At 37.4% G+C, this 25952-nt stretch overlaps 1 protein-coding gene across 2 annotated transcripts in view; it reads left to right on the forward strand.

Annotated features, from left to right (window-relative positions):
• The first annotated feature begins 3578 nt into the window (after positions 1–3578).
• Positions 3579–25952, forward strand: part of wwc1 (WW and C2 domain containing 1) — a 37918-nt gene continuing 15544 nt past the window's right edge. For both annotated transcript variants that reach the window (XM_023342525.1, XM_014469254.2), the window contains exons 1-6: positions 3579–4566; positions 14669–14778; positions 14861–15064; positions 15814–15890; positions 16126–16205; positions 18850–18979. In XM_023342525.1, coding sequence (XP_023198293.1) covers positions 4448–4566; positions 14669–14778; positions 14861–15064; positions 15814–15890; positions 16126–16205; positions 18850–18979 — 720 coding nt within the window. In that variant the 5' untranslated portion in view covers positions 3579–4447. The remainder of the gene's footprint in view (positions 4567–14668; positions 14779–14860; positions 15065–15813; positions 15891–16125; positions 16206–18849; positions 18980–25952) is intronic.

Genomic DNA, 25952 nt, shown 5'->3' on the forward strand with positions numbered 1-25952 from the left:
TTCGCTCTCTCTCTCTCTCTCTCTCTCTATCTCTCTTTCTTTCGCTCTCTCTCTCTCTCTTTCTTTCGCTCTCTCTCTCTCTCTCTCTCTCTATCTCTCTGCCTGTTTTTGTTTTCGAGAAGCGCGTGAAAGAATATGGAAATTTGGTGCGTTCGAGTGTGGCTCGGAAACTGCGAGCGTCTTCTGGTTATAGCGGAATTAAAGCAGTTAGACCTTCTTTCCGTTGAATCTCAATTAATTTAATGGTTTTATTTATTGGATTTATTAAAGGTTTATTTATTTGTACTTTAACTTTGGCTGCTATTTTCTATGTAGTTTAAATCCCACTCACTTTCACTGACCAATATAATTCAAATTCTTGATATAATTATTTTTATGAATGAAATCAGTTTAGTTAAATAATATGAGGAATATTTATGTTCAATAAATAACATATGAAAAGGAATTACACATACTTCTTCATTACATTTTTACGACGGAGAACGACGGCAGAAAAAATAAATTAATTACGAAAATAGTCAAAAAAAATTACGAGAATAAGTGTGAGATTAAAGTAGAAATAATGAGATTGGTATTATGAGAATAAAGTCATATTACGACTTTATTATCCAAATATACTTTATTTTCATATTATTACAACTTGTATTATTTTGACTTTATTCTCGTAATATGATTTTATTGTCAAACTGTCACTTTACTCTCGCAATAGGCTATTATGACTCTATATTCTCGTAATGATTTTATTTTCGTAATATGACAGTCATAGTGTCATAGTATGAGAATTATTATTCTCATATTATTTTGAATTTACTCTCGTAATATTAATACTTCTTGTCGTTTTATTGTTGTTTTCTTAGCGTGGCCCTGCTCCGTCGTACATTAAGCATATTCTGTCTTAGAATGTTTTGAATAATGTAATATTAAAATTTTATTCTCTCGGTTTCTGAAGTTCACAGTCATTGGGGAGTTCTATAGCACGTCATAATATCTCTGTTAAGAAACTTTATGATGCTGATTTTATTTTCCAGCAGAACTTCGTAACTGCCCAAACTGCTAAAGGTAAGAAGCTGGTTCAGTGACCATGGTGTTTCTGCTCTTGACTGACCACCAAACTGACCTGAGCACTGAGGAAGATGAGGAACACCAGAACAATGAACCTGAAGATAATTATAAAACCAATCTGGGCTTCCTGAACACCTTTTGAGTGCATAGAAGTAAGTCTGCAATTTCTGTTTATATTTTTTATTGATCTTTTCTAATATTAAATTTTTCTGAGACACTGAAGCCATACTCATAAAAATTGCAAGAAATAAAAGCTTGAAGTATTTCACTCTTTGTAATAAATCTATATAATGCATGAATTTTACTTTCTGAAATGAATAGGGAAAAAACAAACTTTTTAGGATATTCACATGTGCATATCCTAAAAAGTTCAATATTTTTTCAATTTGATATATTATAAATATATATATTATGAATGTATATCTAAATATGTGCATCTTCCTAGATATACATTCATAATATATCTACCTTTAATATTTTATTAACTTGAATTAAAGTATTCAGTTATGAAAAAATCTCCAATGAGATGAAGGAATCTGCCACATACATATGCTCAAGTACAAATATTCTACAGAACTTGAAGGCATCATAACCACCACGATGTAAGTAAAAGGATGTGAATGTTTACAAATTTGACTTGAAGTGCCGTCTTAAATTAAATAGGATATCAGTTTTGATTTGAAACTGAGGTTGGCCTGATTATGATTTTTCCTCCAGCATGGGGTAAACCCGGAGTTAGAGCGCCATCTAACGGCAGTTTCGTGCTTCACACGGAAATGGATTCAGTCAGTCTATAAAAGTTTAACTTTTAAAGACTGACAAATTTAAGAGAAATACATGTAAGGACATTTATTTTTCATATTTTATTCAGAAAACCTATCGGAGTATCATTAAAATCTAATGTTTTTAGTGTCTGACCTTAAACAATACGAGGAATGTTAAACAGTTGAACCTATGGTTTTAAATATCATATCTTAATTAATATCGTTCAGGGTAAATCATTTGTGCTTTTATAAGACTTAAAAATGAGGCAGAAGAAGAAGAAAAGAGATGATTTTAATGAGAGTTTCTTCTTATGTAAGTTTTTATGTGGAGATAATCCTCAGGGAATGTGGGGTTTAAATACCGCGATACTATATTTACTCAGCAGGGGGCGCTGCTGGCCTAATGCAGACGTGACTATCAGTGGACTGAGGTTAAAAACCCCCATCCTCCTCAGAGTGACCAGGTCAGGTCTGATGAGAGTAAAGAAAACAATCAGCGCACGATGGACAATATCTAAAAGTTGTATTTTTCAAAAATGGGATAAAATCCAAGAATTAAGGTCAAGATATTTTTTTGTTATTGTCATTTCTCATTATTCTTTCATTATAATATTTTTCTAATTTCTGATGTTTTATTTATTTATTTTTGCATGATTTTGTTGTGGTTTCCTTGTTTTTTATTATTATTATTATTATTATTATTATTATTATTATTATTATTATTATTATTATTATTATTATTATTATTATTATTATTATTATTATTGTACAATCTTACTGCAGCATAAGTTAAGAAGAATTGAACATCTTCTGAAGCAAATGTGTAAAAGACATTTTAAGGAAAATTTCAGAATTATTTATTTAGCATCTGTTCAGAAATCATACATAAAATTAATTGAGAAAAATAATAAGAAGAATGATAATAACAATAAAATCTCTAAAATGTTTCACATGTATTTGTGTGCTTTGAAGTCATTGTGTGTTTAAATATGCATGTGTTTGTAAGGTTTGTGTAAATCTACACAAGTAAAACATTTTAAAGAATATTTTTAAAATGACTTAAATTTATACGCTCCAGTACCTTATCTATATTACTACCGCAAAATTATTGCTTGTTGTATAATGTCTGTGTAAATACTACACTCCTTAATTTTTAAAGACTTTAAATATATAGTTATACAACTTAAAAACAACAAAACATGTTCTTTGGAAAATATGTTTTAAATGCACATTAAAATATAGATATCATAATAAAATAAATTATAACAAAATGTTTAGAAAATTAAAAAATTTTCTCAAATTAAAACGATAATTAAACAATATATAGGCATTTGTTCCTTCAAAAATAGCTTAATTTAAATAACTTGAATATGTTATCATTTACTTATTATTTTAGTAACAATAAAAAAATGGAACTTTAAAAAATAGAAGAAGTAGCAATGATGCCTCTGTTTGGTTTTTAAAGCTGATAAGTCAAAATAATAAATAAAATAATCAAAAACAACAACAAAATAAAAAAGTCAAATTTAAAATATACATTTTTCCAATTGAACAAAATTCTACTATTTTTTCATCGCTTAAAAAAAATTCTTTATACTTTGTGTTGCTGATTTAAAAATCATTGAATGTTTTAAGATTAGGTTCAATAATAATGGATTGCCCAGGGGAGCATTTTTACAGGATGTTTTATTTTTAAGGACTGTATTAATCAACAGGTGTTTTATTTTGAAAACGGAAGCAGTGGGTAGTGAACCCAGCCAGCTTTATGGCGGTGCACCGAAGTGATCGGGACTGAGGGAAAGACTTTACCGCCGCAGCTTCCATCCGTTTCCCCCAACTTCGAGCGGAGACTTTTAACTGGACAAGCGGAAAGTTTGCGCCGGATTTACGGGATTTAAGCCGCCGTGGAGATTCTCGGTACTTCTTTGTGACACGCTCGGGGCGGCTCGGAGTATCTGTACCCCCACCCCTCCTCCTCCTCCGCTGGCTGGCTGCTAGCCTCGGTTACCGCTGATCAACATGGTGGCCTGCTGGTGAGGAGAACCCCGGAGCTCCGTGAGGGGGAATTTTCAGTAACTCCATCCGCAGCCCGAACCGTTTGCGGCGGCAGACACCAAGGCTCCGGAGACGTTACCTTCCCGGTGGTGGTTTTATCCGCGTGTTTGTTTGGTTTCTGTGGCTCAAACGGCGGTTTTGTGGCCGTTAAAAGAGCGTGTTCTGTGGACCGTGGGTAATTGGAGTTAACCTGAAAAAAGTTCCCACCAGACCGCCTGAAAGTTTCCCGACACGTTTGAAACCACACCGGACAACTGTGAAGGATTAATTTAAGCATTTTTATTTTCTTTAATGACGGATGCTGATGATTTGGTGAGCAAGTGCAGCCTCCTGGACCATTTCCATCCTCTGAAATCCTTCTCATTTTTAAGGTTCTCTTTCTGGGGATTATTATTCTGGATTATGGCATAATCCGAACCGCAGCAGGCCTGCTGATTTGGAAGTAAAGATCTGTTTTTTTGTTGTTGATGATGATGGTGGTGGTGGTGATGACGGAGAAAAGCGATAGTGTCCCTTCCCTATGATTCTGCCTAGAGAAGAGTTCATTACATGGAGACTCGCCTGACATGCCGAGGAAGGAGTTGCCACTACCACACGGTTGGGAGGAAGCCAAAGACTTTGATGGGAAAATTTACTACATCAACCACATTGAACAGTCCACCAGCTGGATCGACCCTAGAGACAGGTAGGACAGGTGTTTCTGACCTTTGACCTCTGACAAGTGGCCCTCAGCCCCTGACAAGGTCCCAGAAAACGACCTAATTCTGTCAATCCCAAACCTTATTTCTCCTATGATGCACTTCTAATCTCCGAAAGCTGTTTTATTCAGTAGTTCTCAGACTTTATGGAGAGATTTTAAGTGTCACCCATTTCTAGTTCAGTTTTCTATTAATCACATTGCAGCCACAAATTCCAGTGTATTTAATTGAAATTTTGATATGATTATATGGCCTAATCAAAGTTCATGAGATTCTGTGACTCTCCAGCCAATCTGAACACAAAGAACAACTTTGTTTTGATCTGTTGCATAAAATACTAACAGATGACAATGAATAATGTATTGAAACGTGACAATATGTGAAGAAAGCTCAAAGAATGTGAATATTTGTACCAGCAGCCTGACACACAGGGTCAATTTATTAATTTTTTTTTTTACAGAATTGATGAAGCAGTGTATTTAGTGCCTTAGCAATCAAAATTGGAGCAAAATAAAGTGGAAAGGATCATAAATAAACCAAAAAACATACAACAGCCTGAATTACAGGTTTAAAATTGATGCACAATTAGAATAACTTAATACAATTGAGGCAGAGATGGAAAACGATGTGAATGAAGCATTAAAAAGTTGTAAATTTACTGCAGCTGCAAAAATAGGAATACAAATGACAGAAAACGGGGACAGCAAATGCTGATGATGGAGACGCAAAGTGGCAAAAAAGAATACAAACAGTTTCTAACCCAAATAGTTAAAGTTGACACTTTATGAGCTGGATGGTTTTTTTATAACTTCCATATGACGGTAAGAAATCCAAGGTTTTAATTGCTCTTTAAGAATTACAATATTTTTCAAGGACAAATGCAATTTTTTTTTCCTTCCCACAAATTTTAAACAAGAAGGGAAAGACATATGTTATTCATAAAGAACATGTTTCACACTTTGAATTAAAGTTAAAAGTGCAACCAGTTAGTGGAAAATGACATTTCTCTTTTGTGTTTTCTCACCTCCATTTCTCAGCTTCTGCAACATATTTTCTCATTGGGTCTGGATACCAAGACATTCAGTTTGGTACGAGTTTGAATTGAAAGTGTAAAAAAAAAAAGTAAATATCAGGCAGCAAAAGTCTGTCAAGAACTTATTTTATAGTTGTTTTTTTTTATTGATTTGATGTTGACTTTTGTCCTTCAATTCCTGCAGTTCGAGCTTTAACAGAAATGTTTGACATTTACTTTTCTTGCTGAAGTGTCATCATTTGTTTTCCTGCTAAGTTCGACCCATTTGTTGGTTTTTATCGAGTCACATTTCTCCACATTTCATTGAAGAGTGTATAATCAAAGAACTGAACACTGATAGGGACGTCATCTGTCTGAATCAAGATGCAAACATAATGTAACTGGGACAAAGTATTCAGAGGAGTGGCTGTAAACTCAGAGGCTGTTTGGACATGCTAAATAAAAACAGTTTGTGCTGGAGAGGAACTAATATTTCTTGGTGGTGTTAAAATACAGATAATTGTTTTGGTCAGATCAGACCAAATGTAAAAGAAATGATCAAGTCTCATAGGGAAACTTGAAAGCAATACAACAGTTGAAAGCTGCTTCTAAAAATAAATATTGGATTTATGAAAGTTTAATTGCACCTCCTTCTATAGTTATCAGAACTAGGGATTTATTTGTGTTGTATGATATACTGTATATTGAGATCAGTATTATTAGCCTATGTTTCTTATCTATCTTTTTACACATCATTATCGGCCTAATAAGAAAAACTGGGTGATATAAAAAGACTTGTTTATTTCCATCTTGTTAATTTTGAAGTTGAATCTGTTTTTCAACACCACAATATAGGTAAATATCAGTTTTGCATTAGTAATAACTGATATTGGTATGGCCCAAACTTTCCTATCAGTGCATCCCTATTCAGAATCTCTGGCAAAGATTCATGAAAAAATAAGTGGAGTAAAACATGCTACTGGATCTTTTATTTATCGATTGGATAAAAGCAATCTCATTATGAAATGATCGTTTTTAACATAAATCAAATGTGCCATATTTATTAGAATTCCTAATAACTTGTATAAAATAAATGTGAATGAGGTATTTTTATAATTTGCATGATAATTCCCTCAGTTGGTCAAAATGTCTACAACCGTTTAATTAGTAATCCTATAAATATGGATTTGGCAATAATTAATTGACACTTATCAAAATGGGAAAGAGGAGTTTAAGTAAGGCAGACTCGTGTTGGTTTTTGTAAGTCAGGAAATGGCCTACGAGAAAATATCTGCATGGTAAGAGAGTAGCACTGCAGTTTAGGATCTCTAGGAAAATGTTCTACCATCACAAATAGTCATGTGGAGTTATGCTAAACATTACTGCAAGTTTAAATGGAGCCGTGTGCTATGGCACAGGAGCGTCGCTTTTCCAACACATTAGGCGTTTTGTGCTGATTCCAGAGTCAGAGATTGTGTCAAAAACTGAGGACTGCCTTTATGGGGGGACTTTGTCTTGCTTTCTGGATAGTTAACAGAAAGTGACATTATTACTGGTTTTGGTGCAACATAATGTTTTATTTGTTGTTTTGCTAGTCATATTACAGATGTGTCAAATTTACCGAAAACTCATCAGATGTTTTTGTGAATGAGTTTTCTTAGAGCGGGAGGCTAAACAACAGAGATCTTTGTCCTTCCTGTTGAGGTTGAGACACATTTTTTTCCTGCTGGTTTTGCTTTAACCACAATTTCTTCTTCCCCCCCAACTTGACCGGTTACTTAAGACCCCTCAGACTTTGGCACCGAATCCCTTTAATGGCTTACGTCTGGAATTTTGAAGAACTGTAAGCTGATTTCTGCCTTCATCATGTAATAATTTATTTAAAGATGAGACTTTATTCCTATGTCACTGCAGGCGTTTCACCTTGTTGGCTTTTAAGTCTGCTGTAGAGAGTCGTCTCTGCAATAATCATGATTCCATCTTCCTTTACAGAGAAATGGTTTTTGCTTGTTCTGGGTTTGTTTAGTTTGTGTGAGCATTTAGGTATTTAAATTTTGTTGTTTCATTATATATATACAGTACACGGTTTATACTGTGTGGTGATTTGGACAAATGAACCTAACGGTCATATTTTTGTACTTGGGAAGAAGTCCTAATATCCAGAGAGAACCCATGAATCCTCTGGGAGAATGTACAAACTGCATATAGAATGACCCCAGACTGGGGTTCAAACCCAGGACTTCCAGCTGCAATGCAGTAAGTTGTAATACTACATCAACAACCCAATGAACTTCAAACTAAGAGCTTCCTAATATGTCGATATCTTATGAAGATGAGCAGCTGAGGTTGTGGATACGAGCTGCTGGGTTTAAGGGGAAGATGACAACAGCTTCTCAAATTTATATTTAAAAACCATTTATAATATGGAAAGAGACAAGTGAAACCAGTGACCTCACTTGGTTTTATTAATACAAATCTTTGTTTTGGAGAACCAAAGGTTTACAGCTGTTAGAAACTTTTCATTTTTAAATGGGAGCAAAAAGAACATTATAAAGAGCGGCTTTGCAGCTACTGTGCAACAATCCACCAGAAACCAACAACATTCTTTAAGTCATGTTATAGGTTTTAGAATAGAGCTGCCTCTGATGATTGGTGCAGGAATGATCAGTTAGGGACACAAGCTTCTGATGGAACTTGAATATATTCTTTTGACTTTTTTTTCTGTTGGTTCCAAACCTTGATCAATGACGTTCCAGCATATAGCCCTTCAGTGATTGTTTGTAGCAAGATCTTCCATAAGTCTGATTTGGAGAGCACACTTTCTTCCTCCATTATCGCATCAGACCCAAAAATGCTCAACAATTTGAAAAGAAGTCCGGTTCTGGTTTTGTTCTGGGGATGACAGGAACCTCTGGAGAAGTGGATTCTTCATAAACCAAAACACAGTGTCATCTAAAGCAGAGTTTCTTCAGTTAGAGACTTCTTCACAACCACTGTAATACAGATGTCTACAGGAGTTCTGTAAATAACTTCTTGAACCTCTGACAATATGAATTACAACAATATTTATTTTCCTCGTGAGGTTACAAAGTTCCTTTCTACGTATTATAAGCCTGGCGGGCCACCAGGCTTTACTTTTCCCCTCCTCCAGGCTGGACGTTGTTTGCTTTTTTTAAGTTATTTTGCTATGTTCGACTTTTTAAAGCCTTTATAGTTGGTGGTTATGTATTTAAACATTTTCTGTAGACTTTAAACATTTTTTAACTGTAAAAATTTTGAATTTCAACTAATGCTGCACATAATACGCTAGAAGCAGGTAAACTGAGCAACTGTTGTGTGATGTCAGAGTTTCTGTTGCTTGTCATTTTAAACCATCACTCTCTGTCTGTCTGTGTTTAGTTTCATTCTAAAAGCGACATCGGGTCGAATTCAGGTTTTTCCTCATTCAGCTCCACGTTTCCAGCTCAGACACGGCTGAGGGTAAAAACCTCCGGCAGAGAAACAAACACGCATTCCTGAAACACACAACGCCAAGGAGCGAGCAGTGTGCTGCCTCGCCGACCAGAAAGCTCGATTCATGTGAAATCCCTTTCACTGCCTGCCAAGGTGCATGGGGTCAAAGTGCAGCGTGAGGCCCTGCAAACTGTTAGCTGCTGCTGCGGCAGGCTGATTTATTATTTTTGCTGATTTATTCTTTGCTCTAATTTATTAATTGACTATTAATTTCTGATTGATCCTTTTTGCATATGTACTCTGCAGCTGTCTGCGTTGCAGACGCCTGCATCAGATTTATCTTGTCCTGCACTGAGGGCTTTAACAAAGCACTGCTACAGCAGCTCAGATGCGTGTTGTGAAAACACTTACTTGACGGATGAAAGCAGATTAAAGAAAATATTACCATGTTTGGAGCTGTTGCATTTCAAAAACAATAAGGGTTATTTTCTTGGCTGAAGATTCTGTGTTTACTCCTATTCAGTGTAAACAGAGGATGCAGGTTAAATCTGCAGTTAGCAAAATCAAAGCAAGAATTGCAACAAGGTGAAAATCACAGCTTAGAATGTGAAAATGTTTTCAACATTAAATGTCTGCAGCTTGCAGAAGATTTCTTCAACGATATACAGATGTGTTATTGAGGAGATTATGGGAAATAAAACATACAAGTGGAACACCAATGAGGTGGAGATGAAGGAAATCACAATGTCACCCAGCTCAACAATGCCTGGGCAATAAATTGATTTTCTTGATTGATTGAATTCTCTGTTTCTTAAGATTAAATTTTTGAAACATTGTTTTTTTATCAGTGCACTCCTTTGGTTTCCATAATTTGGTGGGCAAGCCCAGAGCCGCCATCTTGTTTCAGAAGCAGGTTTTGCAGCTTGTATTTAGTTAAACTTTGAATTCAGGGCAACGCTGTGATGGAATATCGGCCAGGCCAAGGTTTATTTATTTAAATTACGAGAACAAAGTCATCGTATTATAAGAATACAGTGGTGCGACAGTCGTCAAAATATGAGAATAAAATCATATTACCAGAAAAGAGTTGTAATTTCATGAGAATAAAGTATTAATTTAATGAGAGCTGTTGAATGAAAAATAGAAATTTAAAATGAGCATCTTGTAAATATATACTTTGATATTACTTTTACAGATGATCCTTAACACCTAATAGAAATACTTAGTCATATTATTATCAGCTTCAGGACACTGAAATGATCTAACAATGAACTACATGGACTGAACTGATCTTGTCAGATCTCTTCTATCGAAGCTTTTTCTCATTAAAATGACTTTTTCTTCATAATTTTAATATTTTTTGTGGTAAACTTGCTTCTTTAGTCTACTAATATGACTATATTGTATATCTCGTAATTAAACATAAATTCTTGTACTGTGGCCCAAACACTTTGTCATACAACTCACAGAAAGGATGACTGAAATAAAAGCCATTTCATTTATAACTATTTATAACTTATTTTTTAGAAAAAAGCAAAGAATAAAATGGATCTGGTACAAAAAATATCTGGTATTTAATTTTTTTGTCCAGATCGCCCAGCTCTGCCTTCAGGTATTTCCCACTCTGACATCACGATATCAGTAATAATCTGTGGTCCAGACTAGTGATCCAGAGTTTTCTGTAAGATCATGACTTAGTTTTTCACACGGCTTTAATGTGATATTTTGAGTCACAGTTTCGCTGTCTTGAAATGAAGAGGAAGCAACATCAGCTCAGATTGCTGGAATATTTTCCTCTGGTGGACTCAGCTGTGCTTACTGGAAAAATGCAACATGTTGGACCAGTTTTTTGTTCACTTGTGGAGGGAGAGAAAAATCCCCGCCGTTGTTTGTAAAGACACATTTGGAAATGTTAAGAATCCCCTTTCTTTGTTTGCCCTGGTTTCTACCTCAGCCGCCCGCTGAAGTTTCCCTATTTCTGAAGGGAATGAAGACATGAAGAGTTGAGAAGATGGAGCCAGCTGAATGACGGGATGGTTTGAATTCCCTGTGGCAGTCGGCTGAAAACCCTCCCATCACTGTCCGCTCACAGGAATGAAGATGGACCGCCCGCCTTTTGTCCCAGATGTGGCTTTGAAAAGAGGAGGAACACGCTGCAGATATCTGATGGCCTTCATTTGAATACCTGCAGCTCTCTAAACTGAGAGAGCTTTTCTCACTTTTTTTTTATTCTTCCCATCAAGCGTTTGCCATCTGAAAACAAAACCACCTTTCATTAATGATTGAAACCCTTTCTGCAGCTCACTCTGCATACTGAGAACTCCGCTGAACATTACAGAGACGAATTGAACCTGGTTATAAATTCCTGTGTGCGGCATCATGCGCTGCAGGGCCGTCGTCAGGCGACAGGAATGCCGTCGGTCAGATAAGACTCAGCAGAAAGGCTGCGGCAGGTCGTTGCTTTCACCATCTCAATGCCAGTTATTCATGCCGGATTGTCCCGCGTTTGTTTGTTTGTGTGAATGTTTTACAGTTGGACCTTGAGCTGCTGTGAAATGCGGTTTGAAGCAACTGCGACTCCGAGGTATTTGGGCTGAGTCACCGCTCAGCTATGCGGCTCACCTCCCTGGGTCTTTTTACTGGAGCGGTTTGCATCGTGGCGCCGAGCCGAGGAACACCTGGGAGGCGGAGGTTTATTTATAGAAAGAAATAAAACCCCTCCAGGTTTCCTGCAAGTTGATTTTTTTTTTCTTTTTGCTGACAAAATGTCACAGAAGTTGTCAGTTAATCAACTTTTCCTCTTGGTATTCAGTGTCCACAAATGCCAAAGAATGCCAAAACTAGTTTGGCTCCAGAAAAACGGCCAGTTTGAAGCAAAAAAGCTGAAAATATGAGATGAAATCTACTCAGCAGTTTAAGGAAAGTTGTTTGCAAATTAATTCATTTTAGTAATTTTTTAAAATTGTGCACACTTTAATGTATTTCATTGAGATTTTTACATGGTAGACCAGAAAAGAGAAATGTGTTATGTCTAAGAGGAAGTGAATGTATAAATGACTGGAAAAATTGTTCACGAATTACAATCTGAAAAGTGTGGTGTGCATTTGTTTTTAAGCCCTTGGAGTCATATCATCTCTACCAGCTTTGCACATCTGAACCTGACCTTCTTTACTATTCTTTAGAATTTGTGAACAGATTCTTGACTGGATTAATGTCTGGACTTTGTCTAGGCCATTCTAGCACATGGATATACTTGCATCCACCATTCCATTGTAGCTCCTCTCCAGTCTCAAAGTGTTTCTACCAACATCATCCTCTATTTATCGTCTCTGATCAGCTGCCTTGTCTCTTGTTGAAAAGCTTGGCCAGCAGCATGATGCTGCCACCACCATGTTTTATGTTCCATAACTTTCTCTATGTCCTTCCTTTGTTTGTTCTGTGTTTTAACTGTTGAAAAATCAGTTGTAAATTCATATTGAACTTTTGTTTTTCTACTTTAAAATGAACCAGAAAGGACTGAAAACTCTGGAATAGCAGGAAGTGTTTCATAATATATACTAATTTCTCTGTATTGCGACATCACTGTACACAACATGCGTAACGTCAATGAATTTAGTAATCGATTAATTGTTAACTGGCCTATTCAGACTCAAAAAAAGCAATTTCCTGAAAAAACCCAACATACTCAGAACAGTATTTAAACCAGAACTGTAGAAAATATTATTCATTTTGCTTTTAATATAAAAATAACTTGTTTTCTGCAAAACTCGTCAACTGGCCTGGTTTTCACTTCCCTTGGTTCAAATTCACTAAAGGAATGTTATATTATTGCATTTTAGTCAATAAAAAAATGATTGTATTTAAACTATTTGCTTACTTAAAACAGGCTTAAGTGGTTAAATGACAAAATCCACAGAATGTACCTATTTTTAAAAATTAAATTAATCTATTAATCATCAGAATAATTGCAAAATTAATCAATTACTAAAAGGATTGTTAGCTCCAGCTATATATTGTTAATATACAGTGGTGATTTGAGTTTTAACATGAAGCTGTTGCTTTTCATCTCCATCAGTTCTGGTGAATTTCAGCACCGCGGTGCAGTAGTATCAGGGGTTGCCATGGAAACCTCCAGGCCATACGTCAGCATCACTTGTGGAATTCCAGGGGCCAGTTTTCTCCTATTGTGTCCCGTCGGATGGGTCCCCCCACTTTTGCCTCACCCGCTTTTTCTCCTTCCACCTCCCCCCTCAGAGGTGAATGGAGGACTCAGAGGAACAACAGACGGTCGGATCCCCCTGCCCCCAGAATCCTCCCCTCACAGACAGTTAGCCTGAGACACGTGTTTCATTTGACTCAGACTTTTAGAACAACACCACTGCTGCTTCTGTTGTTTTCATATGTCTCCGATTTCTGTTAATTAACCAGAAAAAATCTCAACTCTTAATCTTAACTCTTAAAAAATCTTAATTTGTTGCTTTTTTGGATCAATGAATTGTGTCAACATCATACAGGAGCTGCTTGGTTTAAGATCCATCCCCAATTGATACCAGATCTGAACAATTTGTGATGGTTTGGGGAATAAAAGAGACGGAAAGCATGGAGGGAATGTGTCTGAGGCTTTGTACACACGTAGTCAAGGCTTTATAAAAATAAACTAGGAAAGATTTTATTCACATGAACCCACACAAATATGCCCGAGCGTTGTTTTAAACATGCTAAAACTTATGTCAGCCAATCAGAATGCTTAAAAAAACCCGCAAATCCTGTTATGAACTAAACCTGGTGCCAATCATTATTTTGTTAATTTGTGTTGACAGATAGATTGGTTGCACTACTATTAAAAAGCATATTAGAATCAGGGTTGCAGCTAATAATTGTTTTTGATGATTAATTGATTAATAGGATAAAAACCTCCCCACATTCTGCAGATTTTTTACTTAAGCCATTTTATGCAATATTAGAAATGCATTAAAAATGCAAATAAGAACATAAATCATTTCCTCTTTGTAATCAGATTATAAACATTTTGATTGATTACTTGTAGCAAAGGATGCATCTGCAGATAAAAATACTTCTAAGATCAAAATGTGAAGATCTCCAGCCTTTCTGCTCGATTGAACATCAACACAGGATAGGGCTGATCTGGTGATTATTTTTTGGATTAACCAAGTAATAACTGGATTGCAAAAGGTGCTTGATATGAGATTGCTTCTAAAGAATTTGAACTAGTTAAAGCTATGCCACTTGAGGAATTTTGTGTAGAAAATATTTATAGACAAAAAAGTTTTAGTTTTTTTTTTTATCTTGATTTATGCGATCAATCATTGCAGCACTAAAAAGTCTACATTTCTTGTACCGTTTTGGCTTAATTACTTCTCCGAGTGTGTTGTATTTTTTTTAGAAAATGCCCTTTTTAAGAGACCTGATACCCCACTTAATGATTAATTGATTTCTAAATTAATTGACAATTTATCACAATTAATCCGATTTATTATTTCAGTCTTGGATCCATCCCAAACAGTTTGGGATAGATTGGGGAATAAAAGAGACGGGAAGCAGAGAGAGAATGTGTCCGAGTTTGTCTGTCATGTCATTAAAGTTCTGAATCTGTTCGTTTTCAGGCAGACAAAGCCTCTGACGTTCGCTGACTGCATCGGAGATGAGCTGCCGGTGGGCTGGGAGGAAGCTTACGACCCCGTCGTCGGAGCGTACTATGTCGACCACAACACCAGTGAGTCGGCGTTCTGGCACCTTGAACACCTGTTTCACCTGAACCAGACAGGTGTGAACCGTTTTACTTGATTGGCCCTCAGAGCGGACCCAGCTGGAGGACCCACGGGCCCAGTGGCAGCGGGAGCAGGAGGCCATGCTCCGAGACTACCTTGCTGTGGCCCGGGATGCGCTCAGCGCGCAGAAGGAGATCTACCAGGTGAAGGAGCAGCGGCTGCAGCTGGCGCAGCAGGAGTACCGGCAGCTCAACGACGCCTGGAGGGACAAGTCCTCGTCACAGACGAGCCGTGAGTCAGAGTCCAACATCAGCTTAGCTTCAGGTGTCTCCTGTGAGGAGGAGGAGAGGTGGAAGAAGAATCAGACGGTTTGGTTTTCAGTAGGGCTGAAACAATTAATCTTAGTTAATTGTGATTAATCGATTATTGAAGTAAGTGTCAGTTGGAGCAAAAGTTATCAGTTTGAGGGCCAGTTGCTCTGTTGAAATTAGCATCAGAACAAAAATTGATGTTTTATTTGAAAATAGGTTAGCCTTAGAATTAACATTTACTTGATCAGAACTTATTGTTCTCTTTTCTTAATAATAGAATAATAGAAAGGCAGTTCATCAAAGTGTACAGGTTTTTTTTTTAAGTTTTTGTATCATTAAAATAATAATTGAGCAATAATTTATTTGCTTTCATTTTCTAATTTTTAGACTTGTCCATGTAGGATTTATTTGGCTACTTTTGTATAAAATGTTTGTGTTTTGTCACTTATTTTGTTGTCTTATAATTTTTTAACATTATTTATATTATAGATAAGTATATATTTCAAATTATTTCTTTTGTTCTTTCCCCTATTTTTACTTCTTCTTTCCTTATTTATCACGTCTATTACTCATTTATTTGTATTTATTTATGTATTTTGTACTTTTTCATTTTTTCTTTACTGTTAAATGTTTATTTGTTATTGTAAATAATTCATTCATGCTATTTTTTTAGTAACATAAACAGTAAGTACAGTATATCTTTGTAACTTGTTTCTTTTCCTCATGCAGTAAATTCCAGGTCGTCCTCATCCAGCAAATACGACCCAGATATCCTCAAAGCGGAAATTGCCACAGCCAAAAGTCGAGTAAGAAACCCTTCATCTTGAACTCACATTTACATTTGGACAGCTTATGTTTGCATAGATTGATCATCAAATCCTGATGCTGGAGAGTCTGGAAATAGATCATTGTTGGTTTGGGAACAGTTTCAACCGGAAAAATGAGGAACAAATGACTTTGATAGAAAGGTTGATGTGAGCAGGGATTGCTGTCACTAAAGTAGAAAGTGTTTCCATCTCTGACGGGTTTGTTCTGTGTCAGGTGAACAAGCTGAAGCGGGACTTGGCCTCTATGAAGCAGGAGCTGCAGTACAAAGAGCAAGGCTTCGAGACGCTCATAGAGTAAGTGTTATTACGGCTCTACAGTTGGCAGATGTTTTTGAAGCAAGATTTGTAAAACTGGAAAAGAATTCAAGTATTTTACAAGCTTGAATGGCTTTCATAAACAAGTCAAATTTTTCAAAACTTTTGTGAGGCTAACCCAATTAATCGGATTTCTCGTGATTAATCAATTATGGAAATAATCGTGAACTAGTTCAGTAATAGATTAATCGTTAACAGGAGTGTACAGGCTCAAAAAAAGGCTATCAGACATTTTGAAACGACTCTTCATCCTGTAAGCCTACAAGATGAACATCTGTAGGATGTGTAGGCCAGATGAACATCTGTAGGATGTGTAGGCCAGATGAACATCTGTAGGATGTGTAGGCCAGATGAACATCTGTAGGATGTGTAGGCCAGATGAACATCTGTAGGATGTGTAGGCCTACCTCTTAATGTTCTATAATTTGCATGAATAAGAGACTTTTTTTCTGGGATAGCAAGTCTGTCACAATAAGCAATAAAATAATTATTTGCTTGGTAAATTAAAATGAACATGATCATTTTTAAAACAAAGAGATACTCCCCTTCAATATAATGGAAAATCCAGCATTTTGAGAACCCTGCCAACATTTGACACACAGTATGAAGTAGTTGGTTTGCACTACCTGCGTTTTAGTTTTCTGAGCCTTCTTAATCCATTTAAATTATTTTTGTTTCAGTTCTGACATTAAGAATGAAATGTTTGGGGCGTGCTGTGGTGGCGTGGGGGGTGGCGTGACCCACGTTTGGGGGCCTTGGGTCCTCAACGCGGCCGTCGCGGGTTCGATTCCCGGACCCAGGAATCGAACCGGGTCATCGAACATCGATGTTTGCGATGTCTCCCTCTTCTTCCCCCTTTCCTGTCGGCCTACTTTCGTGTGTGGGACACTGGAGCCCACAGAAGATGCCCTGGAGGGGAGAAAAAAAATAAATAAATGTTTTACAGTTCCAGTAATAAACATTCTTTAGAAATGAAAGTTTTTTTGATCTTTGAGTGGGCATATTTGCATTAACAAGCCATTAGTACTATTATTGGAGTTGAAAATAGTCTCAAAATGATTGTTTCTGGGAGAATTTATTGTCCAGCAAAATGTGTTACTGTGACAGGCCTAGTGATAAGGCACCAAAACTGACTCCAGCCCAGGGGCCCTTAGTCTTCTAGATCCCACGCTGGCTGTGGAATACTTTCACTACTGTGAAGTTTGCTCTCTAAGTCTTTTTCTCTGCTAGGAAAGACTGTATTAGAAACATCCTTAGTCTAAAAGATATTATTTCTGTTCCATGAATGGGACTGAAGAGACAAAATGGAAAAACTTTCACTTGTTGGAGTTTGAACTGGCACGTGTTGACGGACCTTAAAATAGGTGTGAAAATGTCGATGAGCCAATTCAGGTGAACTGCTGCTTATCTCCTCAGTTATTGCTCCTGGGTTATCTCACATTCCATCCAACCATTAAACATTATAATGCCTCCATAAACACCTGAGCAGAGCCGCAGCTCAGGAATGCGGTTTGGAGAGGAAACACCTCGAATTTACACTCTCCAACTGCAGCAGCTCTGAAAGCAGTGGAGCCTTTCCTTTTCCGTTTTTTTTTTTTTTGGGTGCTGCTTGGACACTGAATTGAGAAGGAATGTTGCGCTGTTTGCCTTGCCTCCTGCAGCACAGTGAGTGTGTCAGGAGGATTATAGAGCAGCGGTTGGACGGCATTCCTACACGGCTTTCCTCTCCTGTTGCAGCGTCGGATGGTATTTGGTGACCAATCGCCATTTGAAGAAGTGGAACGTCAACAGAGAGCGAGAGACGCGACTTCTTGGGGACAAAAAGGGAATAAAATCCCTATATTAAAGTTTCTTTTACAATACTTCCAATAAAAACAGAAGTTGCAATGTGTTTTTAAAAACTGTAGATATTTGGTCAAAGACAAAAAAATGAGCCATGAAAATGTGTCTCGTGCAGCTTTCAGTCCACGTTTGAGGACGACTTTAAGGGGATTAGTTGTTCCCTGTTACAGACCAGTACCTCCCTCCTTCACTTCCTCATTCTTTCGTTCTTTTTTTTTTGTTTCTCCCTTGCTGTGTCTCTCATTCAGCCCAAAACTCCCTCCCCTCGTCCTTCTCGGGAAGAATGTGGAAGGGCCGGTTATTCAGATGAACGCATGACTTGTTCATGTTGAGCTTTACGTAGCAGCTGCTGCTCCTGCAGTTTTCTCAGATGATTGTTTACTGCAACATAAACAATAAAACAAATACAAAGCTGAAGCAAAAAAAAAAATCACAAGCTATGACTAATATTATGTATATACTGTATGCCATAAAGTGTACTGTTCTTGGTCTTTCTGAGCTGACTGAGTGCAATTTGGAGTTTGTTTTACAGCATAATCACTTTTTTTGTTTGTTTTTTAAACTTTATTTTTATTGATGTTCCCCAGAATACAGTCAAAATGAAAGGCAAAACTATACACAAGAGCAACAAAAATCCAAACTGAACAGTAGGGAGAGATTCTTGATTAATTAAATAATATATAGCACAAAGTGACCCTTTATATTCATATTTGGATTTGTATCATTGATGTGAATGTAGACGGTTTTGTCTAATGTTGTTCTTCTTCTTTCTGTCCTCCAGGATTAACCAGAAAGTATCCAACAGCCCATCCGGCTACAAGCTGCAGGACGCGCAGGCCATCCTCAACGAGGTCCGCTCCATTCGAGACGCCATCAGCTCCGGAGAAAAGGAGAAGCAGGAGCTCATGCAGGTAAGATCGACTTGCAGCCTGAGTGAACACAAATACAGAAACAGCAGGATGACACCTTTTTGTTTGCATTAGAGCCGGTTTAACACAAAGTTAGCTTTACCTTTTCCTGCTGGAGCCAGATAAGGAAGGCGTGCTGTGTCCTATTTTCCCTCGTAAAGCCATTGTTTATTTTTGTGAGCTCAAATATTGTGTTCCCAAACACAGAGGTTCTCTAAGTATGAACACACATGGAAACCTGATTCTTTTTGTCCTCCTTTCTGAAGCATCAGTCCAGAATGGAGGAAAAAAGGAAACAGTTTAAAGTTAAAATCGTCTCGATTACACATGTTGATTTACACAAATCCCAAAAACAAGCCATGCTGTTTTTGGGATTTGTGCTTTTACATCGCTTGAAACCATTATATGTTATAGACCTGGTGAATATCTGGAATCCAGGGCTAGCTTTTTTCTACAGCTCACCCCTATAGACTGTGGTAGCAATGGGAAACATTAGGTTTTATCTCTGATGGATGATTTGGAAGGGAGGGCAACAACTTAATTATTGTAACAGAGTATGAAATAAAAAATGCTTTTACTATGTTTTTTTCGCTTTGAGGAGTCAGTAACTGTATAACCTGTAAATTTGGTAAAAAATATACTTGTTTATTAACTTGTGGTTTGTTTTCACCCAATCAGTGATGGACTCACTTCTCCTAATACTCTAGTAGTGGAGCAAAGTTTTCATTTAACCATTTAGCATTTTTGCAAACTTGGAAAATGTTTAGCAGGCTTAGCTTCCCCTAAATACTTTATTTTTTCAGATTAAATTCTAAAGCGTTTATTTACTTGTTTGTTTAGTAAGCTATCCATTGGATACATTTCAACATCTGTGTTGAAGTTTTGGTTGTCGACTGTTAAGAAGTCTTCAATTAATTAGATGTTTATATTCATGCTTTTATTTTGAAGTGGATGAAGACTAAGAGGTTTTTTTTTTCTCCCCTCACGTTCTCCACCTGCGATGCGCGGCAGCAAATAATGTTCTGTATCCAGAACACATCGATCCGTGTAGTTTTAACAGAAAGCAGTGTAAGCTCCTTAGCTTTAGCGTTAGTGTTAGCATTAGCATTAGTGTAACTAATATTTCTGATTAGTGCTTTACGGTTAATGCAACTGACTTTTTAATTCGTGGTGCCCTCCACTGCACTCACTATTACATACTGTTTAATATTATACGACTTTAATGAAAGTTTAATTTATTATTGGATGTTTTAAATCCATCTTCAGCAGAAGTGTAAATAAGTGTGGAGGGCTCTTTAAATTGATTTCCAGCTCCTGTGTCTGGGTTTTAAGCCATTAGCTGTTCCCACTTCATCACAGGTCCTCCGTCGTGCTTAACAGTGGGTATGAGATGCTTTTTCACTTTTTTTATCCTCTGCAACAAAACTCCATGACAACAGTACTTCTTTCTTCTCCCCCGTCAGTTTAACTCAGATGTGTTCAGGCCTTGCTGTGATGCTCATGTGAACGCTGATATACTGGAGATTTCAGCATGGCCAGGTCAGGCTGATGAGAACTGTTCATCAGAAAAAAATTGAGAAATGAAATTTAAAGCATCTTTGTCACACTGCAGGTGTGTGTGACATAGATGCTCTCATAGTTTTAAGACAGAGGGATTTATCACTGAAAACGTCTCAGACGGAGCAACGGCTCCCAGATGAGGGGGTGTGAAGCTGCCTCTGTGTGTTTTTATGAACAGCACTAAAACAGATTTAGTAACTTATTAGCTGAGACTTCAGGGAGGCAATAGGTGCTTTAATGCCTTGCCTTCGTCCTTCTGTTGACCGCCCGTCGAGTTCATGAAAGAGAAAGTGGGAGAAGCTCAGATTGGCTGATGACTGGAACGGTCTCTGGAATGGTTCCTAGCGTCGAGCCGACAGTGATAAACTGAAGAGTTTGGATTTTTGTGACCTGAAATTCCAACAAGTTTTAAATATTTCAGGCGTCATCCTGCAGGGACCTCCTCCTGTCTGCAGCAAGCTGAACATAGATCTCATCTTTCTGTCTGTGCTGTGCTGCATTGAGGTTCGTCCTGGTCAGAAGGAGATGCAGTTACGTCTGGAGGAGTTTTAAGTGTTCCTCTGAGTCCCAGTAGTTCATATTCATTCTGCTGCTGCTATCTGCAGTGGAGGCTGAAAACACTCAACTTTAGTATCTTTTAGATGTCAACACAGACTGAAAACGGTAGAATCCAGACCAGCGTCTGGAGGAGTTTTGGGTAGAATGTATTTAGAGTCAAAGTGTTTAAATATCTTAAATGCAAAATGTATAGAAATGTTGTACAGTTTTGGCGTAATTACTGCTCTGAGTGTGTTGTTCTTTCAGCAGATATCCTTTTTTTAAATCTGTATATGCCAGTTAATAATTAATCGATTACTAAATTAGCTGACGATTATTAAAAAAATGTATTAATCACTACTAATTTGATTAACTGTTTAATCCCTAGTCTGATAGCAGCAGAACAAACTTCAGAATTACATGAAAAAGTCAAAGAGTAAGAAAATTATATTTTTGTATCTTGGTTATGCTGTCAACTCACAAAACATGTGCATGAAAATTAAATATTTGTAGTCCAGTTGCTAAAAAGAAATCGCACATTAAATCAGTAAAAATTTTACTGTGTAAGATTTTATGCAAATATGGAACTATTTTAGTTAGTTACTCTAGTTACTCTAGTTAGCTAGAGATGAATCGATCAGTTTTGTGACTAATTTCCAGTCTGTGTTTAGCTAATCTGACCTGCACAGTGTAACAGTAAACACTGGGTTTTACTACGAAAAGACAAAATGGTTCAGATGCAGCAGAATGATGTCTGGTTGCAGCTCCACTCTGAAGGTTTTGATGGATTTTCGAGCAGAAGGACTTGGAAGCTGCCTTGTCATTCATTTTAAGACGTTTTCCTTTCTCTATTTTGATGTCATCCATAGTTTATATCTCTCAGCTCTCCTTTATGCATGTGGAAGCACTGCAGTGTTAACTTGTCATTTCTGCATGGCTACAGATTAAAGTTGCATAATGGGACTTGGAGTCAGCTGATGGGTTTACATGAAGCTAAATTGACACATTTACAAGGAAACTGAGACATCAGCCAACTTTCTGTGATCCGTTAATGATAATCAACGGCTCCTCCGTTTCAAAGATGTGACGTGCTTCTCCTTCCTCACAGCCATTTAGGCTGAAAGCATCAGAACGAGGAGAGAAGAGCCGCTCAATAATGCATGATCTGCCGTCTGCAGTTGGCAGCTCAGTGTGCAGGTCTGTCTGTGTTTCTGCAGCATGTTTGTGGCAGTCATTGTGAAACATTTCATTTTGCTTGATTTAATGTCAGAAGCAGCTGCAGAAAAACAGCAAAGTAAAAAAGAAAGAACAGAATGAGCTAGAAAACTGTCTTTAGCGCTGCTTTAGTTTGTCTTAGTAGTTTGTTTTGACTATTTGTGCTTATATAACTATTGATCCTTATTCTAATAAACATGAGAGATTTTCACAGGCTAGAATCAGCAAAATAATCCCAATTTTTATGACAGATACACAGTGTTGTTGCGCAACACCCCCCCCCCTCCTTTCTGTCTCTACTCTCTCACTCTCGTACTTCCTCTTCTGAGAGGGGAGATGTGCTACCAGCTCTCCTTCTAACGGGTTAATTGAGTTTCCTAAATCTGCCGGGATTTACCCTGTCCAGAACTGAAGTAAACTCTGTTTAAGCTGGTTTCGAGAAAAGATTCGCCTGGTTTCTGACGGCCAACATCCAGGTGTCCCACCCTTCTTCCCCCTGTGAATTAGCCAGACTGAGCAGCCTACAGCCAACTAGTTTCACAGAGCACACCTGTTAACGGTCGCTCGTTCTCTATTTTACAACTTGCATTTGTTATTGAACCAGGTAGGTTTTAGTGACTCGGGCGAGTCCCAAGGATGACGTTTTACATTTGGGCTACCAGCAACCTAAAAACATTTTAAACTTTTTCCTCTCCAGAATCAAACATCACAGCTATTTTACAACCATCAAAGAACTTTAAGGTGACTCATTAACTGAATGTCCACAACATCTTTTAGATTTTCTTTATGCTAAATATTTTATTAGTAAGGCAGTTTTGCAAGGGTCAGTACAGCTTAATTCAGTAGCAGAAATAATCAAATAAGTAAAATCAATCATCTAGTCTATCTTTCCCTACTGCTGATACTGAGAACTAAAAAAGGAACCTTTGAGAGAGACGGACGGAGCCTGGCGCCTCGAACCCCAGACCTGGCACGACGACGAAGAAGGTGCTGCAGCAGGAGGAAGACGCCGATCGATGAAGGCCAGGATCTCCGCAGGTCTGATGATGAAGAAGGTGTTGCAGCAGGAGGAAGATGTTGATCGGCGAAGGCAGGAATCTCTGTAGGTCTGATGAGCTTCTTCTCCGCATGGATGGTGAGGTCACACAGGACTTGGTGCTGGCAGGAAGGAAGGCACCAGTTCTTCTTCTTTGTCTTTGCCTTTGTCTTCATCTTTGTCTTTGGGGTCTGAACCCAGCCGATGAGAGAAGTGCGATTTGAAGCCACAGGTTGTGGGGCTGACGGGTTGGTCCCCATGGCAGGACAGTCTTCGGCTCCGTGGCCCCGGCTCTTCTTCAGCTGCAGAGTTCTTTGTCCATCTCTTGGCTCGAAGCTGCCCGGAGGATCCAACGAACGGTTCCTCTTTTGCACCCACCTTTTATAGGGTTTCTTTGGCTAGCACTGTTGCTGGGCTTGTTTCATTGGCTGACTGCTCAGATGATTTCATATCCATCACTGTCTTACAGACATTATGTCCTGATGTCTGTGCTAATGTCTCAGGGTTGCTCAACCTCCTGTCCATTGCCTGCACAACCTTTCACCTACTCTCTAAATAAGGCGTTGATCATCTCTGCTCTCCTGTTAGTTCCTTGCCTTTCACCTTTCACCTACCATCTACCTCCAACATATCAGTGATGTTTAATTGCAGTTACACCTTTTACACCATTTCAAGTTCAATGTCAAAATCACATTTATATCACATTTATTTTCTTTAGCTTCTCTGATCTAGCATTCATTTATAATTTTATAACCATAACTTATTAATTATACTTATTATAATCTTAATGTGAGTTATTACAGATGTTTTTCTGAAAAGAAACCAAGAATAATACATGATTCTAATTATTTGATGCCAAAGTTACAGTTACTTGTTTTTCTTGTAACTGTTCCCACAAATGTTCGTGTAAATATTATTACAAGTAAACCAATATTAATATAAGTATTTTACTTTGAATCTTATCAAATTACTCAAAATGTTTTAGATTTCATTCTTTAAAACTTTCATGATTTAAAATAAGAAATAGTCTCAGCTATTTTTTATAAATCTGCAGGCTGGAACTTACTTCCTCTTTTTCCAGGAAACCTGCTTTTCTTGCTTCATGACTCTCTCTGACTGACTATGATTTCTTATGATTAAATAGAGAAAAGTAGAATTAAAGCAAAGTTTGCATGAGACAAAAACAACACACACAACCAGATTTATTTTATTGACACTTAAGTCTACTGTTGGGCCTAGATATCACTTGAGTGATTCATTTTAAAGATAACTTTATTTATTATTACTGTTAAACTAACTTTATTGACACTTAAGTCTACTGTTGGGCCTTGATGTCACTTGAGTGATTCATTTTAAAGATAACTTTATTTATTATTACTGTTAAACTAAAATCTCCAGCATGGGGAAGTGGGATGAGCTCGGATTTTCTTGACACCCCCTCCACGAGGTCAGACCTTTCACATGCTGGGAGTCCATCACCCTCCTGCAGTTCGCCGTCCTCATCCCCTGGAAAGAGAAGATGTTCGTCTGGGATGTGAAGATGCAGATTCTTCATCCTCAGTTGTCACAGAGGGCTCAGTGTAGTCATCAAAACTCCACTTCTCTTGACAACAGATGTAACAGTTCCATTACTAAGAGTTTGAAAGAACCATTCAGTTCACTTTATTTATATAGTTCCAGTTAAAAGCAGGTCAGCTTAAAGCATTTAATCATGTATGCATTCCATTTGATCCTAGTTATCAAACACTTGATTAAGCAGTTTATTATTCAAATTAGTTTAAAAAGTTTCTATCTAAAATAACCCAGTAGATTACATTGTGTCATTGACTTCCAGCATTCAATCACTTAACTTTACAGCAATTCCTCATACTGAGCATGCATGTAGCAACAGTGGAGAGGAAAAACTCTCCGACAACAGGAAGAAAAACCGGCAGCAGAAGCAGAACCTGGCTCAGTACAAGCAGCCATACTACGACCGACTGGGCGTTTGAGAAGAAAGAGCAGGAACACAAAAAGAAACAGATGAACTGATGTCAGAGTAATTGAAATGTTAATGAAAAGTAAAAACTGCCATTAGTTTCTTGCGTTGTTTTGGTGTGGAGAGCTTTGGTGCATGTATAAAATTTTATAAATGAAGTTACTTTTGAATTACCGCTCACTACTACTACCATAGATTACCAAAAACGTTAAAATGTTTCGGTTTGCTGAATAAAAATAAGCCAGAGTCTTTAAGCTCTTGCAGCTCGTCGTTAGCAGCTGTCCTTACAGGGTTTGGCAAAGTAACTTCATTTATTCATTATTACACATGTGCAGGACTTTGAACATTTTTAGCTTTAACAGCCCCAACCGGTCAGTGAACCATCTTTATTGATCATTGGGCTCATTAGCAACAACTCTCACAGAAACACCCTTCTTTATGGAAGTAGTTACTGAGAGAATTAGAGTTGAAACTTGTCTCAGTGAGGTCTGCATCTGTTGCAGCTGGTTAAAAGGAGGCATGTCTGCTGTTCAAAATGTTCTTTTGCATCTGTAAGGTTTAAAACAAGAATAAAAACTAAACAAACAGGTATTTTACAGAGTTTGTTTGGGTGCTTGAAATCCTTGAAAGTGCTTGAATTTCAGTCTGGC

Source organism: Xiphophorus maculatus, chromosome 11, assembly GCF_002775205.1.
Source record: "Xiphophorus maculatus strain JP 163 A chromosome 11, X_maculatus-5.0-male, whole genome shotgun sequence".
In the NCBI taxonomy this organism is placed as follows: Eukaryota; Metazoa; Chordata; class Actinopteri; order Cyprinodontiformes; family Poeciliidae; genus Xiphophorus; species Xiphophorus maculatus.